At 44.6% G+C, this 12,398-nt stretch overlaps 1 protein-coding gene across 1 annotated transcript in view; it reads left to right on the top strand.

Moving 5' to 3' along the window:
* The window catches only part of MAN2A2 (mannosidase alpha class 2A member 2), a 206,699-nt gene that overhangs the window by 159,439 nt on the left and 34,862 nt on the right, over positions 1–12,398 (top strand). The window contains exons 16-17 of the mRNA XM_077263559.1: positions 10,358–10,480; positions 12,215–12,329. Of these exons, the coding sequence (XP_077119674.1) occupies positions 10,358–10,480; positions 12,215–12,329 (238 nt within the window). The remainder of the gene's footprint in view (positions 1–10,357; positions 10,481–12,214; positions 12,330–12,398) is intronic.

Raw genomic sequence — 12,398 nt, 5'->3', positions numbered from 1 at the left:
TTGTACATGTGTTATTGACAGTTCTTTAGTAACAACAATTAACAACAATTACAGAATTTACAAGAGTATCACTTCCCAAGGCTAGCTGTTGTGGAAAATATTGACCCAACCTTGGAGGCCCCCCCCAAAAAGAATCTCGTATGGTGTAAGTTTAGTGGGACCCCTTGTAGTGTTTCTGACTGAGTATAAGGCAACGTGCAAAATGTCCGTCCAAGTCTGACCTCCTAACTGGCTTTCAGTATTTTATTTTTCAAGGTGCCATTCAGTGTTTCTACTTTCCCACTGCTGTGTAGGTGATATGGAGTATGTAAACCCAAATCCGCTCCCACTAATGTTCATAGTTCCTTAGTCAGAGCAGCAGTGAACGCAGGTACTTGGTCACTCTCAATTACCTCTGGGACCCCATATCTGCAGACTACTTCAGTCATCAGTCTCTTAACAGTCACTCTGGCAGTCATGTTGGTTACTGGATAGGCTTCGGGCCATCCTGAGAACATGTCAGTCACTACCAGTACGTACTCGCACTTCCCTACTTTTGGCATTTGAATACGATCGATCTGAACTCTCTGAAAGGGATAGTGGTTTAGCCAAATGTTTCTGAGTAACTTTCTGAGGCGGTGCTGGATTGCATGTTGCACACACAAGGCAGGACTTGCAATATTTTTGGGTGACAGTAGAAATCCCAGGTGCCATGTAGGTCTTCCAAATCAGGTCATTCATCCGATTCTTGCCTCTGTGGGTGATACCGTGTGCCCATTCTGTCACTGAAGGGTACAGATTACGGGGTAGACCTTTGTGTTCACCCTCCAGACTGCATCTTCATCTTTTTTTAGTTCCTCCTTCTTGCCATGACTTCTTTTCATCATCTGATGTCTTGTCTTGATGTAGATGGATAATCCTCATAAGAGAGCCTTTAGTCCCTTCTTCAGTGTCTTGTGACACGTACACCGCTGCTTTTTCTTTCCCAAATGGATCCACAGCATAGGTTTTTTCTGTTTTGTCAGCAAAGAAGTTCCCCCTTGCTTCTGGAGAATCCAGTCTCCCGTGAGCTTTGATCTCGATCACTGCAACCTTTGAAGGTAGATTCAGAGTGACTACAAGTTCTTGCATGGTAGCAGCATGTTTTACAGGAGTTCCACTGGACGTTAGGCATCCTCTGGCTGCCCAGATACTGCCGAAGTCATGAGCCACTCCAAAAGCGTATCTTGAATCCGTATAGATGTTGACCACCTTCTCCGTCGCTTCCTGACAAGCCAGTGTCAAAGCTTTAAGTTCCGCTTCTTGTGCAGACATGTGCGGTGGTAGCGATCCAGCTGAGATGATCTGGTCATGTGTAACCATGGCATATCCCGTATGGAATCTTCCTGTTTCATCTGCAAATCTGGAACCATCAGTGAAGAACGTCAAGTCAGCATGTGGGAGTGGGTCTTCAGACACGCTTTTCTGGGAGGCTACTTCTTCATGCATTTGTTCGAGACAGTCATGATCCTCTGAGTGTGTAGAGGCATCTTCTCCGAGAGCATCAGTATCATCCACATCCCCCCTGGAAAGAGGAAGCAGCGTGGACAGTTTGAAGATGCTGCAGCGGACAAGAGTGACATTATCCGGAACCAAGAGCGAACATTGGAGTCTCATATGATGCTGCACCAACAGATGTTTAGGTTCCAACAAAGCAATTATGTCGTGTGGAGCCATTAAGAGAACTGGATGTCCTCAGATGATATCAGAAGTTTTGTCCAGAAGCATATGTGCAGCATGAACAGCTCTGAGGCAAGTCGGGGAAGCTTGAGACACAGAGTCCAGGCGGGCAGAGTAGTAGCCGATTGGTCTTGTTCTTCCCCCATGTTTTTGTGCTAGGACTCCGGAAGCATGTCCTGCTACTTTACTGACAAACAAGTAAAAAGGTAGTTGATAATTTGGGATTCCAAGAGCTGGTGCAGACTGTATGGCCTGTTTAAGAGCGTAGAAAGCTTCCACGGATTTAGTACATAGTGGAAACGCTGACGTCTTGAGGTCATCGTACAATGGCTGCATCAGCTTTGAGGCATCTGGAAACCTTTGGCAACAATAATAATTGATAGGTCAGCCAACTCATCCGAGGCCCTTGTCTTAGGTTCTTGGCAGAACTCAACACCATGCCTCGTCATGCTCCTGTAGAAAGGCATTGGCTGTTTTTCTGGATCTAGAACTTGGTTCAACAGAGTAGCAGCTTGCTGGGGTGTAAACTTGACATAGATGGTGGGCTCCTCAGACATGAGCATTGGCACTGTTGGCGGTGGCACCTGAAGCGGGAGTAGAGATGGCACCGTGAGTGCAGATGTAGTCCCTTGTGTATGAGGAGCCGGAGGAGGTAACAGTCCTGGAATGAAGGGCTCTATTTGGGCAGCTCCAGTATCATGGTATGGGCTCCAGGTGACGCAGGCAGTCTTAAAAGCTTTAACAGTCCTGTCCTCATTAATGCGAGTTATTGCTGCATGAAGTTGCTGAGCACTAACGTCTGGATGAATAGGGTCATAAGTAGGGGTCACAGTGTGTATGATCATTCTACACAGGAGATTGCCAGCTTTAGTCACCGCTATGTCCCCAACAGCTATCTGACCACGTGACTCAACAATGATTTGACTGTCAGCTTGAATAGTCGCCCCTCCTGCTTCCACTATAGCTCTAGCTACACCTCCATTGTGCTCTAACCGAGAATTGGCAGCATTAACAATAGCGTCTGTCTCCATTGTTGTTATGTCACCTTTTCCCACCACTAACAAGGGTCCCTCAGGAAGTTCTTTTTCAAAAATAGGTTGCCAACATTCCCTCCCCTTTGTGCTTTCTGTGCTATTGGTATCCCCCTCCCACATTGAGCCCCCCCTTGATGCAGTCGCCACCGTCCCATACAGGTGTGCGCTTGGCTGCGAGACAGCCTGTGAGGTACTGGGCATAGGGTTATGTAGGCTGCGTGAGAGTGCTGTTGTGGAAGCATTGGGAGGAGAGGCCGCTGCTTGGAGCATCTCATGTGGGTGTGCGGCTAAATTGGCAGTGGAAGTGACAGTAGAAAGGGTAGGTGCTGGGGACGATCCAGGTGGGAGGACTGCTGGATTCACAACAGGAGTGATAGGGGAGAGGGTTGGTGCCCCATTGGAAACACTGAGATAGGAAACATGGGTAAAGCCTTTTATTTCCTGAAGGAATATAGTATTGGCCATCAGTGGTCATTACTGGGTAACAAGGATTTAGCGAAGTGGTGTGTAGCCTTAGTCTGAGATGTTCACCACCAGGAGCAGCACATTCGCCATCCACAACATGGCTGCCATTAGAATTATATTTACCACCACCAAGATGGCTGCCATTAGAATTATATTTACCACCACCAGGATGGCTGCCGTCAGAATTATATTTACCACCACCAAGATGGCTGCCATTAGAATTATATTTACCACCACCAAGATGGCTGCCGTTAGAATTATATTTACCACCACCAAGATGGCTGCCATTAGAATTATATTTACCACCACCAAGATGGCTGCCGTTAGAATTATATTTACCACCACCAAGATGGCTGCCATTAGAATTATATTTACCACCACCAAGATGGCTGCCGTCAGAATTATATTTACCACCACCAAGATGGCTGCCGTTAGAATTATATTTACCACCACCAAGATGGCTGCCGTCAGAATTATATTTACCATCACCAAGATGGCCGCTATCAGAATTATATTTACCACATGGCTCTGAGCCACCATTTTGGCTGCTATTACATTTAACACATTGGCCATTAACAAAATGGCGACCATTACATTTACCACATGGCTCTGAGCCACCATTTTGGCTGCTATTACATTTAACACATTGGCCATTAACAAAATGGCGACCATTACATTTACCACATGGCTCTGAGCCACCATTTTGGCTGCTATTACATTTAACACATTGGCCATTAACAAAATGGCGACCATTACATTTACCACATGGCTCTGAGCCACCATTTTGGCTGCTATCACATTTAACACATTGGCCATTAACAAAATGGCGACCATTACATTTACCACATGGCTCTGAGCCACCATTTTGGCTGCTATCACATTTAACACATTCACCATTAACAAAATGGCTCTGGGCCACCATTATACGGTGGTAGCCGCTCACAGGATATATTTTTGTAATACACATAAGTCAAAACTCTATTCTTTCTATTCCTTTTCTCTTCTACCCAATTTCCAATTTTTCCTTTTTTTTTTTTTTTTATATACAGACTTTCAGAGACTCTTTCTCCTGCCCTAGCAATAGACAACAATCCATTATCTTCTAGGATACCTTTTCTTTTATCTCAAGACAAGCTTCCACTCCAGGGGCTGTAACCATCCCCCTTCTGGCATTCCACACAATTTCCACTAATGTGCATGAGTCTAACTTGCCATCTGAATTTGGCTTAGTGCCCATACGGCAGAACTGCATTACTTTCTCCATCTTTCTATAGATACACAGTATATATATATCTATCTATCAAGATAACAAACACCAAACAAACAATAAGACGGGGGAGATGACTCAAACCTGAGATTCTAAAAGGGAACTGGGTCTGCAGTACCCAGTTCCTATTGCTTCTTGTCACGTGGTCCCTGTCTGACTTCCGTGCTCCGTACTTTACAAACCAATTCTTCCCTACTTTGTCAAATTGCTCCCTAACTTACCGGTCCCCGTGCAGAGTCAATTACTCGATGTCACGGGGCAAAAAAAGAAAAACTATAAATTTAATTGGCCCAAACTGAGCCAATTGCTCCAAGTTTCAATGAGCCGCTACACAATTTATTATGCCCGAACTGAGCCAATTGCTCCAAGATTTACCGGGCCCCTAGGCCGAGTCAATTACTCCAGGTCCTAGTCCTTCTTGTACAGAACTGAAAATCTTATCACAGGCGACAACCGTATACCACAGACAAAAATTATTATTATTCTACACTTGCTTGCTTTCCTTCTTTAAAAACAAACCTGCCCTGTTCCAAACACAATGGTTCTCTTTCTGTAAACACTTGCTTTGTCTTTCCTAGAAACCTTCTTTGTTCCAAACACAATGCTTTTCTTTAACTACCAGTACATACCCTGTTTTTCCTGTTTTATCACTTGCCTGTAGCCCTCTGTAAACACTAACCTGCTTTGACTGTCCTTACACAATATTTCTTTTCTTTACTACCAATCATCTCCCCTCTTCACAACATGTAACAGGCCGTAGGCAACTAAAACGTGACGGTTCTTGCAATTAAATGACCAGCAGCGGAGATACCCTTTCTGCCGTCTTACAGATACCAAGAAAACCGGACACGGTCAGGCAATCTGCACAGGATACTCCGAAAGACACAGGTAAAGACTACAGATTATAAAAATCAGCAGACTTACCGTGTTCTGTTAAGGAGTTGATCAGTCTCCATTGTTCGGGGTACTCAGTGCATCCAGCCGTTCCACCTGCCGGTTTCCAGGGTTCAGGGCTCTTCCTCTGCTGGCCCCCCGTTGGGCGGCCAAATATTAGGGTTGAACAATTAATATAAATGTTCAATTCTCTAGTTGCCTACTCCTGGCCTAATGTATATATTGATCATGTGCACTAAAGAAATACACCAGACACAGTCAGCTGTAACTCTCCTTGATCAATGTGTGGCACAGCTCCAAGAAGAGATTTATTAGTCAAACACAATGTTATATATCTCCTGTAAGGGGGCTCGGTTAGCTCTAAAATGGGAGTGATCGGATGTATTCCATTGGTTAGTGGGTTGGGCATGAGCAAGTCTATGGGCGGATCCATGAGGTCATCTAGGTGGGTTGGTCCGTGAGGTCATCAGAGTGGGCGTCGCTGTGGGTGGATCCATGAGGTCATCGAGGTGGGCGTCATCTTGGATACCAGACCGCATGGTCTGGTGAAACAGGAAATGGCAGTCATCTTCAGTGTCTTCATTGTTCATATACCAGAGCACATGGCTCTGATACAGGAGATGGCAGCCATCTTAAGTGTCTTACTTTGTCTGAGGAAAACTTATGTAAGGTTAAACAATACATGTTATAGGTTGCTTCCCACAATTACCTTATGTGTTGAGGTTAATTAAGTATTTGATCTTATGGCTCTCCTCAACAATGAGACTGAACACAAACGTACAACATCAATTAAAGAGAGACATAAGTAATTGTAAATATTTTTCGATCTCTCTTGATGAAACTACTGATGTCACATCACATGCTCAGTTGGCCATTATTGGTCGATATTCTGATGGTCTCACAATGAGAGAAGAGTTGATAAAGTTAGTATCAGTGCCAACAAGTACATCAGGAAGTGAAATATGTAAGGTTGTTATGCAAACATTCTGTGACCTAAGCATTGATATCTCTAAAGTTGTGTCAGTGACGACAGATTGGGCACCAAACATGGTGGGGAAAAAAAGTCGGATTTGTTAAATTGTTTACGGAAGGTATTGGACATCCGATTGTGCCTTTTCATTGCATTATCCATCAGGAGGCTTTATGTGCCAAAGCAGAATTCACTGACTTAAAGGGAACCTGTCACCACGTTTTTGGAAGATGGGATAAAAATAGCGTTAAATAGGGGCAGAGGTGGGCGTTACATTAGTGTGTGTGTTATGCGTTTATTACCCACCTAAGTTGCCGAAATAACTTTGCAAAGTCTCCGTTTTCGCCTGTCAATCAGGCTGGTCAGGTCGCATGGGCGTTGTCTTCCCCCAGATTTGGCGTAGTTTTCCGTTGGTGGCGTAGTGGTGTGCGCATGCCCAAAGTCCGGAATCCTCTTCCAGGGGATTTAAAATAGCGCGGTGTTCGTTATTGCATTGGTGATCGGTGGGCGCGGCCATCTTCCTTTGGCCGCGCGTGCGCAGAAGCGGCGCTCTGCTGGCCGCGGCTTCAGGAAAATGGCCGCCGCGATATCCATCTGCGCACGCGCGGCATCCCGCGGCCATTTTCCTGAAGCCGCGGCCAGCAGAGCGCCGCTTCTGCGCACGCGCGGCCAAAGGAAGATGGCCGCGCCCACCGATCACCAATGCAATAACGAACACCGCGCTATTTTAAATCCCCTGGAAGAGGATTCCGGACTTTGGGCATGCGCACACCACTACGCCACCAACGGAAAACTACGCCAAATCTGGGTGAAGACACCACGCCCATGTGACCTGACCAGCCTGATTGACAGGCGAAAACGGAGACTTTGCAAAGTTATTTCGGCAACTTAGGTGGGTAATAAACGCATAACACACACACTAATGTAACGCCCACCTCTGCCCCTATTTAACGCTATTTTTATCCCATCTTCCAAAAACGTGGTGACAGGTTCCCTTTAAATGACTTAATGTCAGTTGTTACAAAAATAGTTAATTTAATAACTGCTCGCCCCCTTCGCAAGCGAGAATTTTCTGCACTTTTACTGGAGGTTGATTCCACCTACAGTGGACTGCTGATGTACAATAATGTAAGATGGCTGAGCCGAGGCAACGTTCTTGAGCGCTTTGTGGAGTGCTTTGAAGAAATTAAGGTATTTCTTGAGGATAAGGATCTGGGAAACTTTCCTCAGCTCTATGATTCTAAGTGGGTCAACAACCTGATGTTTTTTACAGATCTCTCTGTTCATATTAATGAACTGAACTTAAAGCTACAAGGTTTTGGCAAAAGTATTGACGTTATGTTTGGATACATAAAAGCTTTTGAAAGTAAACTTAAAATTTTCAAGCGAGATGTAGAAACTAAAACTTATAAGTATTTTCCTCGAGTAACAAAGTATTTTGAGAAGGCCAGTGCAGCTGTACAAAATGAAATGGAACCCTTGCATATAAAGTATCAGCATGTTTTAGACTCGTTACTTAACCAGTTCAGTGATAGATTTCATCAATTTAGAAGCCTAGAACAGACCATGAAAATAATTAAGTATCCTGATGTAGTAGTCTACAGTAGTTTGGAATTAAATGGATTCCAGTGGATACAAATTGATGATTTGGAGATGCAACTTGCAGAATTTCAGGACAGCATCTGGGCTCAGGTGTTTGTTGACTTGAGGTCAAAGCTTGAGAATCTAGAAAGGTGCCGCTTGGAGAATCAAGAGGAGTGCCACTATGAACAGGAAATTTGGAATGCCTGGAATAGGTTACCAGACACTTTTAGCACCCTGAAAAATATAGCAATGGCTTTACTCACTATTTTTCCCTCTACCTACTTTTGTGAGACCTTATTCTCAGCATTAAATAATATCAAAACCAACAAAAGAAACAGATTGACAGATGAACTTAGTAGTGCTTGCTTGGGCTTGAAGTGTACAAAATACCAACCTTCAATTGAACATTTAGCTAATGAAATTCAGCAACAAAAAAGTCACTAAATTATATCAGTGATGGCGAACCTGTGGCAGTCCAGCTGTTGCAAAACTACAATTCCCATCATGCCTGGCCATTCAAAGCAAAAGCTTTGGCTGTGAAGACATGATGGGAATTGTAGTTTTGCAACAGCTGGAGTGCCACAGGTTCGCCATCACTGGAAGAATTCCCCCTCCCCCTCACTTATCTTAGTTCACGGCACCCCACACAAGTTAAATAATAGCAAGACCAACAAAAGAAACCAACTGACAGATGAACAAAGAAGTCACTAAGCAGGTAAGTTAATTATAATTATACATATTTGTTATTTAAACTATACATGTCGCAAAATTATGGTTTTTTTATCAAGGTGACACACCACCCAAGTTATGTTCGGTTTTTTGGCGACTTTTGACACACCAAGCTCAAAAGGTTGCCCATCACTGTTCTAGAGGCTGAAATTTGTGCCCATTCTTCTTTGCACTCTAGCTCAGGGAGATTGGCTGGAGAGCGTCTGTGAACAGCAGTTTTCAAGTCTTGCCATAGATTCTCAATGGGATTTAGGTCTGGGCTGTGAAAGTGCCATTCAAACACATGAATATGCTTTGATCTAATCTATTTCATTGTAGCTCTGGCAGTATGTTGTTGTCCTTCTGGAAGGTGAATCTATGCCTCAGTCTCAAGTATTTTGCAGCTACTAACAGGTTTTCCTGAGGATTGTCACATATATATCTCCATTCATCTTCCCATCAACTCTGACCAGCTTCCCCGCCCCTCCTGAAGAAAAGCATTCCCACAGGATGATGCTGCCACCACCATGTTTGACAATGCAATGGGGATGGTGTTTTCAGGGTGATGTGTAGTATAGGTTTTCCACAACACACAGCATTTTGAATTTAGCCCAAAAAGTTCTCATCTGACCAAAGCTGGTATGTGGGAAAAAAGGTGCTCTTGTCTGATGAGACCAAACTAGAACTTTTGGGGCTAAATGCAAAACGATATGTGTCATGAAAAACTAACACTGCCTATCACCATGAAAACACCATCACAACAGTTAAACATGGCAGTGGCAGCATCATGCTGTGGGGATACTTTTCTTCAGCAGGGACTGGGAAGCTACCAAAACTGCAATGAAGGACAGCATCAAATCCGGGTGAAATATCCAAAAAGAAGTTACTTTATTATGCCAAGTAAAATGCGACGTTTCGACCAAATAGGTCTTTTTCAAGTATGTACACTCTCCATGGGGTCCAGTGGAATTAGGACGTGCATCACCATATCTGATGTGCTGTCGGCATTTCTCGAAATTTTGGGACTGGGAAGCTAGTCAGAGTTGATAGGAAGATAGATGGAGCTAAATACAGGGCAAACCTGAAGGAAAACCTGTTGGAGTCTGCAAAACACTTGAGACAGGGGTGGAGGTTCACCTTCCAGCAAGACAACGACCCTAAACATACTGCGAGCACGACAATGGAAAGGTTTATATCAAAGCATATCCTTGGCTCAGTCACAGTCCAGACCTAAATCCCATTGGGAATCTGTGGCAAGACTTGAAATTTGCTGTTCACAGATGCTCTCCAGCCAATCTCACTGAGCTAGATCTGGTGTGCAAAGAAGCATGGGCAAAAATTGCAGTCTCTAGATGACTAAATCCAAATGCACTTCACAATTTTCAGATTTATAATATTTAGAAAACCATTTATCAATTCCTTTATACTTTGCAAATACTTGCTACTTAGTGTTGATATATCACATAAAATCGCAATCAAATACATCTAAGTTTGGGGGCGTAACGTGAAAAAATGTGGAAAAGTTCACGGGGTATGAATTCTTTTTCAAGGCATTGTATATTTATAGCTGCTCGTGTTATCTACAGCGTATATATAACTTTTTACAAGTATAGAGCACTTGATATAGTGATATTGGTGAATAATACTGTGTTGAAATTTCATTTCTGCATGCTTGCGATGCATAGGTCAGAACTTTCTGCAGCCGGGATTCATATCATTATTTATTGATTGTTGCAGGGCATTAAACGAGCTGGAGAGGAGCAGGAACAGAAAGTTAGCATGGAATTTCTCATCTATGGAACTCGCACATCCAAGGACAAAAGTGGAGCTTACCTCTTCCTACCTGATGGAGATGCCAAGGTATAGAGTTTATAATAAATATACTCACTTATTCTGCATGCTGGAGATTATATTAGAGGACAATATTAGTGCTAAATACTTGTATTACCCATGAAATAACAATTCTGCAGCATGATTTCTTAGAATATTAGTATTTTGCCAATTCTCTGTTATTCGTCACTTTTCCAATGTTTGTAAACAAAGTGACTCTTGATTCAAATAAATTATATCAGAGTCCCCCAAAGGCTTGGATCATCTGCTGCACTACGTACTAAAAGTACATTATTAGGCTAGTGCAAGTGCCCCTTAGTTCCAGTATTCATGGGGTGCACATTGCACAGGTTAAGAATTTGTAGTAATCAGGCAAAACATTGAGGTGCACTTTCTATGACTTCTAGTGTCTTCTGCAGACTTCTCCCTTCCTGAGTGCCCTCTGCAGACTTCTCCCTTCCTGAGTGTCCTCTGCAGACTTCTCCCTTCCTGAGTGTCCTCTGCAGACTTCTCCCTTCCTTAGTGTCCCCTGCAGACTTCTCCCTTCCTGAGTGTCCCCTGCATACTTCTCCCTTCCTGAGTGTCCTCTGCAGACTTCTCCCTTCCTGAGTGTCTCTGCAGACTTCTCCCTTCCTGAGTGTCCTCTGCAGACTTCTCCCTTCCTGAGTGTCCCCTGCAGACTTCTCCCTTCCTGAGTGTCCTCTGCAGACTTCTCCCTTCCTGAGTGCCCTCTGCAGACTTCTCCCTTCCTGAGTGTCCTCTGCAGACTTCTCCCTTCCTGAGTGCCCTCTGCAGACTTCTCCCTTCCTGAGTGTCCCCTGCAGACTTCTCCCTTCCTGAGTGTCCTCTGCAGACTTCTCCCTTCCTGAGTGCCCTCTGCAGACTTCTCCCTTCCTGAGTGTCCTCTGCAGACTTCTCCCTTCCTGAGTGTCCTCTGCAGACTTCTCCCTTCCTTAGTGTCCCCTGCAGACTTCTCCCTTCCTGAGTGTCCCCTGCATACTTCTCCCTTCCTGAGTGTCCTCTGCAGACTTCTCCCTTCCTGAGTGTCCTCTGCAGACTTCTCCCTTCCTGAGTGTCCCCTGCAGACTTCTCCCTTCCTGAGTGTCCCCTGCAGACTTCTCCCTTCCTGAGTGTCCTCTGCAGACTTCTCCCTTCCTGAGTGCCCTCTGCAGACTTCTCCCTTCCTGAGTGTCCTCAGCAGACTTCTCCCTTCCTGAGTGTCCTCTGCAGACTTCTCCCTTCCTTAGTGTCCCCTGCAGACTTCTCCCTTCCTGAGTGTCCCCTGCATACTTCTCCCTTCCTGAGTGTCCTCTGCAGACTTCTCCCTTCCTGAGTGTCCTCTGCAGACTTCTCCCTTCCTGAGTGTCCTCTGCAGACTTCTCCCTTCCTGAGTGTCCTCTGCAGACTTCTCCCTTCCTGAGTGTCCTCTGCAGACTTCTCCCTTCCTGAGTGTCCCCTGCATACTTCTCCCTTCCTGAGTGTCCTCTGCAGACTTTTCCCTTCCTGAGTGTCCTCTGCAGACTTTTCCCTTCCTGAGTGTCCTCTGCAGACTTCTCCCTTCCTGAGTGTCCCCTGCAGACTTCTCCTTCCTGAGTGTCTGCCTGTCACTCTCACAGCAGCGGAGGATCTTAATATATAAATATCCATCACTTACAAATAACCAGTCTCTGTTCTACCTTCAGTAGGGTGTCTTATCTCTGAACTGTCCATAAGTACAGGACTGCCGGCTATAGGTAAATATATTTACCGTACCTTATCTTACAGCTGTACATGCCAAAAGACCCCCCTGTGGTACGCGTTATTGAGGGTCCTTTCATTTCAGAAGTGACTTGCCATTTTCAACATGTTCAACAAACTATGAGGGTCTATAATTTACCAGGTCAGTGTTTGTTACGCTTAATATATACTTAATATATACTGGCTTTTTATTAATGCAATGTGGAAGATA

The sequence above is a fragment of the Ranitomeya variabilis genome, chromosome 5 (assembly GCF_051348905.1).
Source record: "Ranitomeya variabilis isolate aRanVar5 chromosome 5, aRanVar5.hap1, whole genome shotgun sequence".
NCBI classification, from domain to species: domain Eukaryota; kingdom Metazoa; phylum Chordata; class Amphibia; order Anura; family Dendrobatidae; genus Ranitomeya; species Ranitomeya variabilis.
Note: the sequence above shows the minus strand (reverse complement) of the source record. Positions and strands in the feature narration are given on the sequence as shown.